Source organism: Pantherophis guttatus, chromosome 3 (genome assembly GCF_059756535.1).
Source record: "Pantherophis guttatus breed Tessera chromosome 3, ASM5975653v1, whole genome shotgun sequence".
Taxonomy (NCBI): Eukaryota; Metazoa; Chordata; class Lepidosauria; order Squamata; family Colubridae; genus Pantherophis; species Pantherophis guttatus.
In genome coordinates, this window is record NC_142065.1 from 192,478,653 (window position 1) to 192,497,101 (window position 18,449).

The 18,449-nt window shown below is 37.2% G+C and overlaps 1 protein-coding gene across 1 annotated transcript in view; it reads right to left on the reverse strand.

Annotated features, from left to right (window-relative positions):
- Positions 1-9,080: 9,080 nt before the first annotated feature.
- The window catches only part of LOC117668346 (nardilysin-like), a 56,600-nt gene continuing 47,231 nt past the window's right edge, over positions 9,081-18,449 (reverse strand). Inside the window, exons 25-31 of the mRNA XM_034422182.3 lie at positions 17,443-17,490; positions 16,819-16,871; positions 15,065-15,148; positions 13,036-13,126; positions 12,016-12,132; positions 9,888-9,977; positions 9,081-9,314 (exon numbers count right to left, since the gene is read on the reverse strand). Of these exons, the coding sequence (XP_034278073.2) occupies positions 9,120-9,314; positions 9,888-9,977; positions 12,016-12,132; positions 13,036-13,126; positions 15,065-15,148; positions 16,819-16,871; positions 17,443-17,490 (678 nt within the window). The 3' untranslated portion in view covers positions 9,081-9,119. The remainder of the gene's footprint in view (positions 9,315-9,887; positions 9,978-12,015; positions 12,133-13,035; positions 13,127-15,064; positions 15,149-16,818; positions 16,872-17,442; positions 17,491-18,449) is intronic.

An 18,449-nucleotide genomic window follows, 5' to 3' on the forward strand; every position in this document is an offset into this window, starting at 1 on the left:
ACGTTGAAGTTGAATGGCGGTAATACATTCAAAGACACTAATAATTCTTTGGTTGTCCCTATAATCTGCTACACAGGATGTATTGTTGATTGGGCACCAGCTGAATTAGAAGTTTTAGACTGCCAGATCCCCAAATGCATAGCAAAACATGATGCAACATACCCAAAAAGGAACTCAGATTGTCTTTCCCAAAGAAAATTGACTGTTGTGGTTTGTTGTAAGTGAAGCAGACAGTAGAGGATGAAATCAAAGATCGATATAATTACATAAAGTAAGCAAATGGTGAATGTTAATAAATATCTAGAGAGAAAACATTTTGACAAAATCAAGGGTGGCACCCAAAGCTATTAAGTTACAATAATGTAACTTAATAGCTTTGGTCTTTTTTCAATTTTTGATTGAAAAATTGGAAATACTATAAAGATCAGCATAGTCATTACCAAAAAAAAAATAACAATAAAGCAAAATGAATAATAACAAAGCACGGCAATGGTTTCAGATTGCATTTCACCGACTGCTTCAGTGACTCCATCCAGGCACCTCATTCTCTGTCGTTCCGTTCTACTTTTGCCCTCAATCTTTCCCAGCATTAGGCTCTTCTTTTCCAGTGAGTCCTTTCTTCTCATTAGGTGGCCAAAATATTTGAAGAGTTTCATCTTCAGGATCTGGCCTTCTAAAGAGGAGTCAGGGTCTTTTAGGGGAAGATGGTAAATGTGTTTTAATTGATGAAAGTATTTCCCCATTTTAAAAAAATATTAAAAAATATTGTGAAAGAAATGGTCACTGAATGTATTTCTCTCTTTCAGGAATGGTTAGCGTTAGGCTTTCATTCAGATATATATTTTTTTGAACATTAATTTCAAAATCAACTTAGCTAAATAATGAAGAAAAGCAAACATTTTATTAAGTATGTTTGTTAAGCCCATCCTCCAGCTCAGTAAGAAATAATCTTGAAAAGAATAAAATTTCAGTTTTAAGCAACTTTACTAATAAAGTGTTCCCATCTTTGTCTTAGGCGCTATTTCCACCAGACTGTAGCACACTGAGAAGTAAGAGGAGCTATTGCTTTGCTTGTAACATAAGCTATCACATTAGCACCACATTCCTCCAATTTTATGAAGCATTCCTCTGCAGATTTAGCACTCATTTGGTTTGACTAGTTCCCTGTTTTTTGTCATGGCTTAGCTATGTTTTGAAAGTGGTGCTAAGCTGGCTAAAAACCAAAGCCTTGTTTTCTTTAGCCCTCTGTGCTTGCATTGAAGAGCTGTAGAAGCTAAAAATTGTGTCTGTTTCTTCTTTCTAATGTCTCAATCAATCAGAGCAAAGTTGGAAGGGACCTTGGAGGTCCAACCCCTTGCTCAAGCAGGAGACCCTATTTTTAAGAAGAGACTGGACAGCCACTCTCTTCTTAAAAACATCCAGCGATGGTGCATCCATAACTTCTGAATGCATGCTGTTCCACTGGTTAATTGTTCTCAGTGTTAGGAAGTTTCTTCTTAATTCCAGGTTGCTTCTCTCCTTGATTATTTTCTATCCATTGTTTCTGGTCTTCTGATGCTTTGGAAAATAGGTTCACCCCTTCTTCTTTGTGGCAATATTCTCAAATATTGGAATACTGCAATCATGTCAGCCCTAGTCCTTATTTTCTCTAGATTAGCCATACCCAGTTCCTGCAACCATTCTTCAAATGTTTTAGTCTCCAGGCCTTTAATCATCTCTTAATTAAATTTAAATTTATGTTGATGCATGTCTTTTATGTGCATCAACATCAGTGATGGGTTGCTACTGGTTCCCCCTGGTTCCGGCGAACTGGTAGTAGTGGCGGCGGGAGGCTTCGCCTACCCACCAGGATGTCATCAAACATGGTCTGTGCATGCGCAGAAGCTTGTGCACATGTGCAGATGTGGCGCGTGCGCGAGTGAAGTGAGCACACATGCATGAGCGAACCAGTAGCAAAGGTAAGTGAAACCCACCCCTGGTTAACATATATAATTATTAGTCATATCTGGGCCTGCAAAAATCCCGATGATCACTAGATGCTTGTCTCTTTGCTGTCATCTAGAGGTTTTCTGGGGTTTTGTAGTCCAGGTATGATTTCCTTAGAACCATCTAAATTTACCAATTTAAAGATCATGTCATTAAATTCTGTACTCTTTCTTTCCTAGACGCAGAAATACCTTTATTACTAAATTCAAAATATAAGGAACTAATTATTTGGAGTATAATAAGCAGAGACAGTGTAGAAGTATTTACTAGAGAGTGGGGCTAAGAGTAGAATTATCTTACTTACACATTTCATTTACTTCTTACATTCCTATCCTGCCTTCCCTCTAGGAGCTCGAGGCATTATTTGCAGTATTCCTTTCTCCAATTTTGTTCCAGTAACAACAATTATGTGACATATCTTAATCTTACATATAATTAGGCTATTGGAATGAAAAATAGGGACCAGTACAAAGTCAACCAATGAGTATACCTGATTGAATTTGGTCATAGTCCTGTACTGCAAATATTAAACAGACAGTTGGGTCTTCTGTTTATTTGAAACTTCCTTGATGTATGCATGCACATTTATTACTGATCAGTATGTGTGTATGTGCATGCATACATCAAGGAAATTTCAAATAAACAGAAGACCCAACTGTCTGTTTAATATTTGCAGTACAGGACTATGACCAAATTCAAGTCTTGGCTATCCCAAAAAGTAAGGTAGAATGTGGTTATGGAAGAACATGAAATCAAAGAGCTAACAGCAAGACTTGGCAGAAAAAAATCCTGGAAAAGAGAATTAGCAACCAAATCTTTCTATATTATTGCTAAGAAACATAGATATGTCATGAACTCACTTGGAAGGAAGCACAGCTTAAAGGATTTTAAAAAAATATTCTGTCGTAGAATAAATGTACATCTCCCACTACATGCTGTAAGGATATACATTCAATAAATGTAGGCCAAAGTACTTGACAGCACTCCATATTGCTTTAATTGGAACACTTCTGCTTTATACAGAACTCACAAATATAATTAACTATAGCAGCAGCAACAACGGCTGCATAGTGTTTAAACTAAAATATTATTTTTAATGTGTTAGTAGTTTGTCCTTGATGAATTCTTAGCAACTCCAATAACAGTTGTGAGCTTGAAAATCACACAGGGCCAGTGTTGAATACAACAAACAAATTCCAACTTCTCATATGACCCCCTGTGTATGTGTCCATGCTCTCTACGGGGCTCCCCTTGAAGAGCACTTGGAGGCTCCAACTGGTCCAGAATGCAGCCGTGCAGGTGATTATGGGGGCGACATGGCGCACCCATGTAACACCTCTCCTGCGCGAGCTGCACTGGCTCCGAGTGGTCTTCCGGGTGCGATTCAAGGTGCTGGTCACCACCTTTAAAGCACTCCATGGCTTAGGACCTGGGTATATACGAGATCGCCTTCTGCCACCGATAGCCTCCCACCGGCCAATATGCTCCCACAGAGAGGGACTCCTCAGGGTGCCGTCGGCCAAACAATGTCGACTGACGACACCCAGGGGGAGAGCCTTCTCTGTGGGGGCACCTGCCCTCTGGAATGAACTGCCCCTGGAGGTTCGCATGATCCCCGACCTACGGACCTTTCACCGTGCCCTTAAGACTCTTTTGTTCCAACAGGCTGGGCTGGCTTAGAAAATGAATTTTAAATTGGATGTTTGTTGCTTTTAACATAAGGGCCAAATTTATATATTTATTTTAAATTGCTTTTAAATTTTGTGTGTATATGTTTGTTTTAATATGACTGTACACCGCCCTGAGTCCTTCGGGAGAAAGGCAGTATAGAAGTTTGATAAACATAAAACATAAACAACATTTGTGTATTTGTGAAATTGCCCAAGATTGAGTTCAATTTCAGAACATGAATGTAATGTGTTCTGAATACATATGTAATTCATGGTTTGGATCAATAAAAGATAAGCTGTAATGGAGGAAACATCACATGCCTACTGTTAAATGTCTATGGAGATTTTCAGTCATCCAGCTCATAGTTGTCTCAAAGATGCTTTTTTTCTTCAAAAGGCAACTGGATTGTTTTTTTCCTTGAGGAAGAAGAAGAAGAAAATGTTTCACTTCTCATCCAAGAAGCTTCATCACTTCTGATGGTGGTGGGGGGTGGGGAATGGAAGAAAAGGTAGGTACTGACAGTTGAGACTGGAGGGTGGGGGGGGGATGGAAGGATAGCTTCTGAATGGATGGGGGGATGATGGAAGGATTCTATTTCTTTGCAGTCATCTGGTCATTAGCAGTCTCTGAGAGCTGTTGAGACCATTTTGGGGTTTATCTGTGCTCTCAGGATCATCTAAATCAGGGTGCAATTGGTTATGGAATCTTCTTGGACTTACTGCAAGGGCTGTGTTGTCAATTGGAGACAGGTGGTGTCTTATTCCTCCCCCTCTGTTTAGGGAGTGGGTCTTCAATTCTAACATAGATGGATTCTTTTCAAACCAATGGTCCTCTCTATCCAAAATGTTACTTGCCTACTGTTACTTGCAGATTTTCAACTGGACTTATTTAAGTTTTACCACAATACTTTTTTTTTTTTGCAATAAACTGCATTTGAATCCGGAAGTATATGGCTCCCGTTAAAACTAAAAGCTTTCACAATTTAAAAAGTAAACTGTCACTGAAAACTAAAGAGTCCATTACCCACAGACCCTTTATTTTTCTGTCAGGCTGGCCTCTTGGCATGAAACATTGGCCACTTACTTATGTCATTATTAAAGACTCCATTGCATAATTCAACTGCTCCTCAGTATGTCTAAATATGGAAGGAAATTGCAACAGCTTGAGATCTGTAAGTTCAGATCTGCACCAGAAAGTCCATTAATCTTCAAATTTCCTTTGAATTTCTCAGAAACATTTGTATGACACCTGAACTGACCTGACTCCGTGAATCATTTCAAAAATTCAAGTCAAATATTTGTTCAAAGGAGTGATTTGATTGATTTTCTTTTGAATCAAATCACCCCTTCAATCTTTTTCTGTGTGTGAGAATGAGTGAGTGTGGGAAAGAGAAAATTTCAGCTAGATACTTGTTCTTGAATGACTGTCACCACATTGATAAATAGCCCACAGATTGACTGTACTGCTGTGTCTTAATTGATTTGATAAACTTGCTCCGTGGAAGATTAAATCAGTCTTGGTTCTGCTTTATTAAATGCATTCATCACTTACTGTCACTCTTTTTTGGTTTAAAATGCCACACAAATTTGTTCTTCCCTGTCATATCATAATTCTCTTAAGGATGTGTGTCTTTTTGTTATTCCACTTCAGTCACTAGTTATTAATTAAGAGTTCTCTACTGATATTCATTCAGCTTGGAAGCATTATATAGATGACAGGATATGAGAGGCAAATGTATGTTCATCTCTACAATGTGTGATAGGGCTGAGATTTTATCAGAGCCCTTGTCATCATCTTCCTCCATACAAAGATAGCTTAGGAATTTTACAGGCGAGGGAAGAAATGAATCTTCATTAAATGTTACTTTTCCCAACATACAATCCTTGGAACAAGGAATTATGAAATAAAAAGGTATGGAAACTGGTAGTCAGCTGGATCTTGAAAGCAAAATAGAATATAATTCTTTATTGGCCAAGTGTGATTGGACACACAAGGAATTTGTCTTGGTGCATACTCTCTCAGTGTACATAAAAGAAAAGATACATTCGTCAAGAATCATAAGGTACAACACTTAATCATAGTCATAGGGAAACAGTCAATATAAATCTTAAGGATATCAGCAACAAGGTTACAGTCCTACAGTCATATAAGTGGGAGGAGATGGGTGATAGGAACGATGAGAAGATTAATAGTAATGCAGACTTAGTAAAATAGTTTGACAGTGTTGAGGGAATTATTTATTTAGCAGAGTGATGGAGTTCAGGAAAAAACTGTCCTTGTGTCTAGTTGTTCTGGTGTGCAGTGCTCTATAACGTCGTTTTGAGGGTAGGAGATGAAACAGTTTATGTACAGGATGTGAGGGGTCTATAAATATTTTCACAGTCCTCTTTTTGACTCGTGCAGTATACAGGTCCTCAATGGAAGGCAGGTTGGTAGAAATTTTTTTTTTCTGCGGTTCTAATTATCCTCTGAAGTCTGTGTCTGTTTTGAATGTTCTCCTTGAAATCATGAGACCTAGCCCAAAATGTAGAAGAAGAGACACATCCCACCGTTTGTCCTGGAACCTCTCCAATATCCACATACACCCTCTTAAAAATACCTGCCTTAATTTTTTATTATTTTTTTTGTCCCGGTCTTAGCATAGTTCTTGCTGGATAAAGAACTGCATATGTGCTCCAACTATATCAAATGGATTGCATTCTCAAACAAAGTGGATAAATCGTGTTGACCAACTGAATATTTAAAGAAGCTATTTATATATTGCTATATATTGAGTTGAGGTGGCATGATGGCTTAGCAGTTAAGATACTGGGTTTGTTGGCTGGAAAGGTGGCAGCCTAGGTTTGAGGCTTGAGCACCACACAATGGGGTGAGGTCCTGTCCTCATCCCAACTCCTGCCAACCTAGTAGTTCGAAAGCATGTAAATGCGAGTAGATAAATAAATACCACTTCGGTGGGAAAGTAACAGTGCTCCATGATGTCAGTCATATGATTGTGGAAATGTCTTTGTATAGGGCTTACTCAATGGCCTTGAAACGGAGGCCATTGAGTACCGCCCCCTATAGTCAGCAACGATTAGCAGAGTAAAATATGCAGGGACTCCTCTTTTTTATATATATTGAGTTAGAATAAAAATTATCTTCCTTAAGTCTTCAAAAGATTCAAGATGGTCTTGGGAAGTCAACAAAAAGTAAACATGGTATTCATCATGTTGTCTATTCCCTCCAGCATCTTTTTCTAAATATGAAAGTTGGATGTTTGGTTATTATGAATTCTAATCTTCCACCAGTTTCTCTGTTTGTTAAAATCCACTTGTTCCAAATAAGTATTTTTATGGCACTAAACATATATTTCCATATATGCCTAAGGTACACAAGTTAATTTTGCATGTTAAAGCTGTTTCAATTTGAGATTTGACAGCTTAATGAAATATACTCCAAGTTATTCCTTTCTTCTTTTAAGGTATGGGGATATAAACCTGGATTTCCCCCAAAACTATTAACCATGCAAATATAATTTTAGGTATCATACATCTGGAATGGATCAAAGTGTCTGAGGTTAAAAGAATGCACACAATCAAACCCAGATGTTAAAATATGGCAGTGCCTCATAGGCTCAACAGATCTCAATGGGTAACAAATGAAAGATAAATGTTTGAATGTAAAAGGGCTAAGTGGCTTTAAATTTAGGTGGCTTGGAGGTGATGGGGATGGTGAATAGCTTTATATCAAAGTAGGTGTGAGGTCCAAGAATTTTAAAAACTCCAGTCAAGGTCTGTTCTTTTTTTTTTTTTTTTAAAGAAAAACAGACTTCTTTTTCTAAAGACAGGATATTAAGTAAACTTTCCATAAGGACAACAACTAGCAATCTCAGCTGAACCTATGTGATTTAGCAAATTAATTTATTCTGTATTTATCACATTCCATTCCTGTTCTTTGTCTGAAGATTTCAAAGTCCTGTGTGTAAGGTTATCTTCACAACAACCCTATCAAGTAAATTAGGGTAAGAACTATGACTGATTTAAGGCCACCCAGTCTACTTCATAGCAGAGGGGGAATTTGAACCCAATATGCTATCTGCTACATCATCTTAAGTCTCAACAAAACTGCTTTTGTAGTTTGGTAAAAACAATTATGCCACTTTTTAAAACTGCTTTTCACATCATAATAACCTGGACAGGACCAAGAGGCATTTTTGCAAGGAATTTATGGCTAATCCACCCAATCTGTCCCACAGGTTTGGTAAACATAGATATCAGATGGATATAATGCTAAATAAACTCTTCTGAACCTGAGTTGCTTAAATATGTTAGAACTTCACCTTCCAGAGTTATCAACCAGAGTTAGAGTTTCAATATATCCACTAATTCCCAAATAGACCTGCATCTTTGGATGGAAGGTAGTTAAAGTTTTCTTAGATAATAAAGCTAATTAGATCACCATCTTTATCACTGATATGATTATTGACAGTTTGCTTTGCTAGGAGGTACTTCTACTCCATGCCATTCTACCTTAGAAGGTAGAAGAGCAAACCCTGAAGAATGTAGATCATTGTGTGGTCTTGTTGGCAGAAACCCTGTATAGCATAAGCCTTACTAGGTCTGTGTTTTTCTCAATACCCATTATTTCTTTTATTCTCAAATGCTTCGCAGATATGATCGTACAGATCCCTTTTGAAACCAAACCATTTATCTGTCTTAGTCAGAGGTAAGTTTCACTTACCTTTGCTACCAATTTACTCGCATGTGCAAAGCGTATTTGATGATGTCTGGGCATGTGGGCGGAGCCACCCACTGCCGCTGCTACCAGTTTGCCCAAACTGGGGTGAACCGGTAGCAACCCCCCACTGGTCTTAGTCCATGTTGCCTGCTTCTGACTTGCTGATCTCTGCTTTCTGGCAAAGGGATTGTCTTTGCTGATGTAGGACAACCATACATACACACACACACACACACACACACACACACACACACACACACACACACACAGTACTCTCCCAGGTCATGCCTTTCACTACAGCTAAAGGAGAATAAATGTTAGGGTTGAAATGAGGGGTCTTTGGTTGTTTTCTTGCAGATGTTTCATTGCCCAAACTGGGTAACAAGTGCAACCAAGCTCAGAAACCACAAAGGACTCCTTATTTCACTACAGCTTTTAAGGACATAAGCAACAATAACTTGTACAATCTAACTACTCAGCCCTGAAGAGAAAAGAATAAATAAAATAAATATGAGTGGAATCATAAAAGAAGCAGAAAAAGAACAGAGGAAAAAATGGGAAGAAAACAGAGACTGAGGATATGGTGAAAAACATTACATGGGATTTTGCTGTCCAATGTTTTCCTCAGTTCTTCAAACAAGATTGTCTGCAAAATTACTTGTGGGTACCAGACTGCGAAAACATGACACCAGCAAGCTTGAGAATGAGTTGATGAAAGTTTATTTTAGTATTTAAAGTATGGATTACTTTAATATCTTGTGGTAAGGAAGAATGTTAAGAGTTGAGATGAAAGATCTAATGTCCAGTATAGCAGGGACATTCAACAGAGGAGAAGAAGGCAAAAAGGTCAGTTGAGGTTCTCTGCTAAACATAGATTCTTGGACAACGGAAATAGGTCTAACATTCACATCTCCTTCTTGTTTACCATAGCCTATCACCTGAAAATTCAAAAAACAAATAGTTATTTAAGATCAGCAAACATCTGGAATGAAGAGCTGTAAGCAAAGTATGTTGTCCAGCAATCACAATAATTTTTGTTTTAATTTTAATCTTGACTTTCATAATTTTCAAGCAACTGATAGAACAATCAAAAGACACACCAAAACGGACCATAAAATGTAGGTGAATGAAAATTGATTTCATGATATACAGATTCTGCAAACACAGGATAAATGTGTCAATCTTTCCTCCCAAATCAGCTTACTTCAAAGAAAACAGAAGCAAAAGTAGCAAGTAGTGTTGTAGCTTTCCATTCTGCTGGTGGCAAAATTATTTATTTTTAAAAACCAGAGATGGAGAATCTTTTTTCTATTGAAAGGTGCATTGCCTTATCAGAATTTTTTTTTTTAGCAATTGCTTAACAGGAAGGTTGAGCTGCTGTTGAATCCAGTAATATGAAAGACCAGAACTGTTAATTTAATCGATTTTCTTTCTATCTTTTTTTTTTTTGCTTTTCCATTTCTCTTTCTGCTTCTCCCTAAGTATATGTTAGTGTTTTTTGAAATACTTACATGGATGCTCAACACTCTCTTGTGCTTACTCCTGAAATGTAGGAACCAGTCGATCAACTGGGCTCTAGTAAGGCTTTTCAGTGCTACAATCTATAAAGCCATAGAGAACAGAATTCCTTAGAATCATCCAGCAAAGATGTGCCAGTTTTACAGTATAACCATTTTGACTCAATGTTGTTCACTTTACAAGAACAAAAAGTGTGCTTCAAACAAAAGTCCAGAAGATGGAAATTTTAAACTGTTTATTTTACAGGAAAAAAGAAAGCAGGAAGCCCTCCGAAGTGAGATTTTCACGCTGAAGTATTTGAAAAAGGAAACAATCTGCCCACTCAAGTCCCATCAGTTTGTTCTAACTAGAACAACTAGCCATGCATATATGTTCTGTACTAAACTTGAGATGGCAACCTTACAAAACTTTCTTTAGCATAGGTTTCCAAGGAAGTTGTTTCCTCCTCCTCCTCCTCCTCCTCCTCCTCCTCCTCCTCCTCCTCCTCCTCCTCCTCCTCCTCCTCCTCCTCCTCCTCCTCCTGCAGGATGCCCTGTACTATTATGGACAAATGGCTGCCCAATCTCTTCTTAAAAACCTTCAGTGTTGAGCACCCACAACTTGGCAAGTTGTTCCATCGATTAATTGTTCTTACTGTCATGAAACTTCTCCTTAATTCTAAATTGGCCTTCCCTTTGATAATTTTCCATCGGTTACTTCTTGTCTTACCCTCAGGTACTTTGGAGAATAAATTGACCCCTTTCTTCTTTGTGAAAGCCTCTCAAATTTTGGAATATTGATATCATGTCCCCCCTAGTCCTTCTCTTCATTAGACTTGACCTACCTACCTACCTACCTACCTACCTACCTACCTACCTACCTACTTCTTTCCTTCCTTCCTTCCTTCCTTCCTTCCTTCCTTCCTTCCTTCCTTCCTTCCTTCCTTTCCTTTCTTTCTTTCTTTCTTTCTTTCTTTCTTTCTTTCTTTCTTTTTCTTTCTTTCTTTCTTTCTTTCTTTCTTTCTTTCTTTCTTTCTTTCTTTCTTTCTTTGACAAAAAGAAGCTCACAGTCTCCTTTGGACTGAAAAATGGTCCAAGGCTCATCAAGCTTTGCCTGCTGTTAAGAAGGAAATATGTCCAAAACAGTATCATGTCTGTCTAGTGAAGTTAAAAAGTTTGGCCCAGTGAGATCCCGAGCAGCAAATGTCTAAGAATGTCATGTTTTTTTATTTGTAATTTCATAGTAGATGGAAGAATGGAAGCTCAAGTTACTTAATAACTTTTTATCAGAACCAAAATCTGATATTATTCTATTTTGTCACATTTTGAATACTACAATAAATCTCTTCTTTATTGTATGTTATGCGTCACCTTGGAGTTGAAGTCCTAAGCATGTCCATTAAGGGACACTTCCAAGTGAAAACCTATAATCTGAATAATCAAAATATACTATGGACACAAATTCCTGGTACAGAAATTGTCTTTTGAAATCCCTGCTCTGCAACAATTATATATTTGCAATACCCTGGGGACTGAGAATTGGCTCTCATAAAAGCATAGTTTTGACATATAACAAAAAGAGGAAAAAAGAAACATGTAAGGATTAGAAACATAATGGATCAGAAGAGACTCTTCTGGGTTAAGAGTAGAAAGGCAGACTCGATGTTTATTTTCACTAATCCTGACTAAAAAAAAAAAGATACAGCAGTGAAGGCTGCATTTAAGACTTTTTCCCATTAACCACTTTTTGAGATTTTGAAGGCTTCAGTTGCTGCTGTCTCACACATGACCTACAATGAGATAATATTCATGTGGAAAACAAGCTGTTCATTGACACTTGTGATGAGTTGTGTATTTATTTTTGTCTCAGAACATGATTTTAAGAAGCCTAGATCTCCTATCTTTCCATTTTACCATGCTCTCACCATTTGTCGGGAACCACTTAAACTCTAATTCTGTCCCTTCAGGCCAGCAGAACAAAATGTCTCAATTTTCTATTTTTGCTCATTTATGAACCAGATTGCCTTTATGGTTTAATTATAAAAAGTGTGTGTGAAAGTATGCACGCCTATATGCATATTTGTCTGTATAAAGCTTTACAAATTTTGAAAGAATGAAACTAGTAATCCTTTCCATGTATTACCTCTCGGGCAAGTCTGTCAAAGACATATTGTTGAGTAATCACTTCATTCCAGTTTCTGTCTACTTCTTCTCCAAGATGGGAGTCATCTGTGCGTTTCAGCTTGATTAGAGCAGAGACCTGTGAAACATACTATTCCTTACTAAAAGCAAATATTTATTTAGCCAATTGCTAGACTAAGGTAAAGGTAAAAGTTCCCCTCGCACATATGTGTTAGTTGTTCCCAACTCTAGGGGGCGGTGCTCATCTCTGTTTCAAAGCCGAAGAGCCAGCGCTGTCCGAAGACGTCTTCATGGTCATGTGGCCAGCATGACTAAATACCAAAGGTGCACAAAATGCTGTTACCTTCCCACCAAAGGTGGTCCCTATTTTTCTACTTGCATTTTTACATGCTTTCGAATTGCTAAGTTGGCAGAAGCTGGGACAAGTAATGGGAGCTCACTCCGTTACACAGCGCTAGGGATTCAAACTGCCACACTGTTGACCTTTCTGATTGACAAGCTCAGCGACTTAGCCACTGAGCTACCGCGTCCCTGGGTAGACTACCCAGCTTCAAAAATGACTCTGGGCAACCTAGTGAAGTTAAAACCAAAATACGTATATTCTTCTCTCTCAATTGCCACTCAGGGCAGGGGCAAGGACAGCTAAGCAGACAGGAATGGATCTTCCTAGAGTGGCCCCATTGTCACGAATCCTCTCTAGGACATTGTGTCAATATCAGAACAAGAAACTCAACCAATACTTATTGAACAAGATCTGCTTGGAATTAAATTTAACTCATTAATTGGTGCAGATTAGAGCGCTCTTATGACAACCCAGGGTGACTGCTACAAATTCCTTGAAAAATAATGTGCTATTTAAATTGGGGGCAGGTAATGTGACGTCCTTCAGATGTTTTGGATTAGTGTTTCTACAATCCCTTGCCTTAAGTAAACTAAGATTAATGAGATTTGAACTACAAGTATCTGGTGATCATAAGGTTACCTTTCTATAATCTAAATCATACATTTATATAATCTGTACCTGAGCAAGAAATTCTTCTTCAGACAAATTCTGGAGTTTTTCCTCAAAGTGTGCAAAGAATTCTTCTATTTTTTTGTCAACATATTCAGAGCTAAAAATTTTTAAAAGAAATATGATCTTCAATGTTCTTAATGCCACCTATACAGTATTTAGTTTTGTCTAGGTTCAGTTCCGGATTTTAGTGGAGGTTGAACAAGCTGCCTTTCATGTAACCCAGAGCTGATCAAACTTCTCTTGACTGCCAGCAAGTATTTATCCCCTTAGTCGGGAGATGCTAAAAGCTAGATTTCCCCCCCCTCCCACCATTAACCAATAAACTTACACAGTAGTGAATCTGGAAGAAATTGGAACCCAAGCAATAGATTGATTTGAATTTAGATAGTCCAATTGTATTAAAGGAGGTGAGCCATGATGGGCATCAGACACTCATCAGAGTCGAATTAAATTAGGTTTCAGAAATTTTATTTTATTCAGCAATTCTATGTTGATCTTTATACAAACCATTTTAATATCTCCTTACTAAAACAAAATTCTGCCTATCAAATTTTTAAATATAATCATAAAGCTTTTATCTTTTATATCTCTTTTCCAACCAATAATAGAAACAGTTCCATATTCTATAATACTCTATCTCTTCCCTATTTTTAATCCTTAAAGTCCATCTATTCATTTCTGCACAGTCCATAATTTTTTTTTATCACCTCATCTTCCAAAGGTATTTTCTCTGCTTTCCAATTTTAAGCATAAACAATTCTTGCAGCTGTTATTAAATGTATAATCAAATACGTATGTTCCTTATTAGTCTTTTCTGGAAGAATACCCAATAGGAACAGCTCTGGTTTAAATTCAATACGTAACTGTATCATCTCTTCCAACCATATTTTAATTTTATTCCAATAATTTTTTGTTCTGGACATGTCCACCATGTATGATGGATGCTGTAACAGTCGTAAATGTCATAAATCACTTTTGCCAATGCAATGGTAACTTTGAACAGTCACTAAATGAATTATTGTAAATTGACACTACCTGTATTCTTGTTTTCCCTTTTGTGTTGCTATATTATGAGGCAAGACTAAAAAGTTAGTTCACTTTTAGAAAATAATATCCAGCTGAGAGACCAATAATTATTTCTTTGTGTCTTCTTGACAAGTTTTAAGTGCTTGGCAACTCTTATGTTCTTAATAGAATCCAATTTGCATATTGAAAAGCTGCGTGTCTAAGGCTGCAGTTTAGCACATTTCTAGACAATAATCATATATTTGTCTTTCTTTTTCTGGCGAATGTTTAACTCTCTTTCGTGAAGCATTTATTTTTAAAAACCCTGAGTTGTCCTTAAATGGACACCTCTCTCTGTGTGTGTTTGTGTGTGTATGCATACACATTTATGCACATATAAAGATCCTTCCTTATTTAAAAAAGAGAGTGATAATAGCAGTGACCTTTCTCAGAAAGATTTTCCTTCTCCCTAATTCAAATTAAATTCCCTGCAATGTACTTGGTCTTTGTGTAGATAACATGGAAATATGCTACCCTCAGATCTTCTAAATTGATGATGTAAAAAAATTAAGGCTGACATGTATATTCAAAAGTAATTTATGAAGTTTAGGACTGTATAAGATTATGTTAAGCTAAAGTCAATTTTCATTTTTAGAAAAAATCCTAATCCAGCTAAAATTCAGGGAAGGTATGTTGTGGAGTTTAATTTAGTAACTGCTATGAATCGGTAACTTTCGTTTTAATGTACCTGGATCTGGGCCATAAATTTGATAGGCATTCCTGTCCCTCATAGGTCAGACAATTTAAGTAGGTAGGGTTGTTTTGGGAATATATCTCAGCACATACATTAAACCTCTCAGCTTTAAAAGAAAGCAGCAGAAACATTTGTAAGGGAGAATTAACAGTTTTAAACATGTCAGAGTTTTTCAAGAATGATTAGCTATTAAGAGTTCCAGAACTCATAGAGTTGTAGGATGGAAAGAATAATATAACATTTACTTGCTATGAAAAAAAAAAGAGAGAGACTTACTTATATTTGGTTGCCTGTGTTGTTACGGTAACAGAAAAACCCAGGATCCCAGAAGTATTTCTTGTAGCAGGGTAGACATGGTAACTAAAGCAAATGAACAGAACAATATCCAGAATCAGAAGTCATTTTATGCAGACTATTAATTAGGGTATTAATATACAGTCATTTTCCTATTAAACTCATTCTTCCATAGGCTTATTGAAACTTCATGGAAGCCAATATTCAGTGATTTACTAGAGTTACAGCTTTGAACTAGTGATTTAGCCAAAGCTTTTCTATCTCCTGGACTTCAAGGGAGAAGAAAAAGACAGCGATGGTCCATTCCAGAGGTCTTCCAACTTGGCAGCTTTAAGACTTGTGGACTTCAACTCCCAGAATTCTCCAGCTATGCTGGCTCCAGCCAGCATAGCTGGAGAATTCTGGGAGTTGAAGTCCACAAGTCTTAAAGCTGCCAAGTTGGAAGACCACTGGTCCACTCCATCAGTGGAGTTAAGTCCAGCTGTCCTTGGATTCTTTCTCCAATGAGAAAGAAGATCATCCCCATTGAGGCTGGAACATCAAACATCTAAAAGGTACCATATTAGAAGACATTTTGTTAGGTATTGCTTCTCCTGGGCTAATATCCAGGATGGTAAACTTATTCATTAAGGACCTAATTCACAAATGGGATGGTGGGAAGCCCAAAGCCAAAGTTTTGGCTCTTTTTTTAAAATCTGCCTTTTTTATCTGCCTTTTCCCTATGGAGTAGGGAAAATACTCTATAGCAGTGTTTTTCAATTTTGACAGCTTTAAGATGTGTGGACTTCAGCTTTCAGAATTCCCCAGCCAGCAAAGGCTTCAAACTGACAAGATTGAAGAAACAATGATCTTATAGACTTATTTGATGTTTGAAAGCAGTGATTTCAGATGAACTTACTTAAGTTAAAAATGGATAGATTACAGTTTAGGAAGGGAATAATTAGGTTTTTTTCACATTGTTTCCTAATTAATAACTATAAAAAAAATTCCTTCCTTCCTTCCTTCCTCTCCTCTCCTCTCCTCTCCTCTCCTCTCCTCCTCTCCTCTCCTCTCCTCTCCTCTCCTCTCCTCTCCTCTCCTCTCCTCCCTCCCTCCCAGAAAGTATACCAGAGACAAAAGTCTGTTGGTTGCAAGTAGCTATTGAAATGTCTCAATTAGCTAAAACATCTATGTTTTAAAACATTTTGCTTAATTTCTGTCAATTATATACTAATGCTAGATCTTGATAATTTTTTTCCCTCCAGAGCCATTATCTGGAGAGTGAAAAAACTTGCAAATCTTTACAGAAATACATCATGTTTAATATCAAAGGCTGTATATCCTATAGATATAAAAACTATAGTCTATGATCAGAGGGACGCAGTAGCTCAGTGACTAAGACCCTGAGCTTGTTGATCAAAAGGTCGGTAGTTCATCGGTTCGAATCCCTAGTGCCATGTAATGGGGTGAGCTCCCGTTACTTGTCCCAGCTTCTGCCAATCTGGCAGTTCGAAAGCACGTAAAAAATGCAAGTAGAAAAATAGGGAGCACCTTTGGTGGGAAGGTAACAGTGTTCCATGCACCTTTGGCGTTTAGTCATGCCAGCCACATGACCACGGAGCTGGCTCTTTTCGGCTTTGAAACAGAGATGAGCACCGTCCCCTAGAGTCGGGAACGACTAGCACATATGTGTGAGGGGAACCTTTACCTTTACCTATGATCAGATACTTCCACAAGACTAGAAGTGGAAAACTCACCCCAATGTATTCTTGGTCCTCAGGAAATCAAAGCATGGTTCCTCCATGTGCATCTGAAATTCCAGAGATTTAGAAGTTAAATAACGTAGTTTGCTTAACTCATACATTTATAAAATTATCTATGCCGCTGCATTAGTCTATTTTTTTTTCCTTATAAAGGGGAGAAGATGTTGAAAGCTTTACAATTGTGACTTTCTTCTGAAACATATCTAGAATTAAATGAAGAATCTGATAGCACTTTTGCTAAGTAACCAATTTTTATTAAAAGGGATAAGCTTCTGCTGCATTTGATCAAGTGAACTTCAGCTCACGGTATGTTGCTCATTTTAATAAAATTTGATAGTAGAAAAAAGTGCTATCAAACTCCTGATTTTATTTCACCATAGATTGACAGATTTGCTTCTACAATGTTTAGAATTAGAGATATAAAGGTCAGGGTGAGGAGAAGTATACTTTTTAATTACAATTAAGAAGTGGTGAAAGAGCTTACAAAGCAGTTGAAAAAATACAATAGTCCTTCAGCGTATAAATTAAAATTTATGTGTACCAGGACAGAGAGTAAAGAGGAAGCAGAAGGAACAAATTCAGGCATTAGTTTTTAAAGTTACAGGCATTAGAACTTACCACAAGCAGTTCTGTGAGTGTGTAGTCTTTTAATTTCTTAGCTCCAGTCTAAGATTTTAGATAACAGTAGGTTAATGATTTGTCTAGGTATATGGTATATATTTCAAAATGTAATAAAAAGATAAAATAAGAATGCTTTTAATGTGTTGTTGCCCTAAGTTTTGCAAAAGAACTCAAGTCTTGGGATCACCAAAGCTGCCAATCAACTTGGTTAAACTATTTTATTTTTTGTCTGCAATGCTCAAATTTCCTATCTGAAGGAAGGGATTGGGAGAAAAACACTGGTAGTGTTTGACAACAATGATGACAAGAGATATCCATGAGGCAGGTTGAGAAAGTCACATTGGTGGCCATAAATGTTTGACCAAAGACCCATCTTTTACAGACAATACATGTAAAAAAAAAATCTGAGATCTTGATTACTTCTGGTAATCTATCTAACATCAACAGAGTTGGAAGGGACCTTGGAGGTCATCTAGTCCAACCCCCTGCTCATGTAGAAGACCTATACTAGGGATTCGAACCGGCAACCTTTCTGATCGACAAGCTCAGCATTTTAGCCACTGAGCTACCTAGGGAGCCGCCAATCTAATCTATTACTACTGGTTTCTATCACCATCATGATTTTTGGGATTATTTTTTTTTGACACCCCTTGCTTGCTCTATTTGACAATCACTCATTCAAAAAACTTATTTTCTACCCTTTCCTTAATAATGCCATTTTATGTTTGAAAAGAAATAGAAAGAAGAAACATTCCTTTGCAGCAAATATAAGCCCAATTACAAAATTATCTCCTACTTTGATTGCAAATAAGCTCATTTTTTGTACTATCCATTTTTTAAATCATCAATCCCACGAATCATACCATAAGTGCATTTTTTCAGCCTCATATAAAAAGCCTACAAGGTGTTTCCAGTTGTAATAGACTAGTAATCAATTAGTCAATTAGTAATAGACTAAGAAATGTGGGATAGGTGTAAGAAATCAGTAAAAAGGTAACTATTAT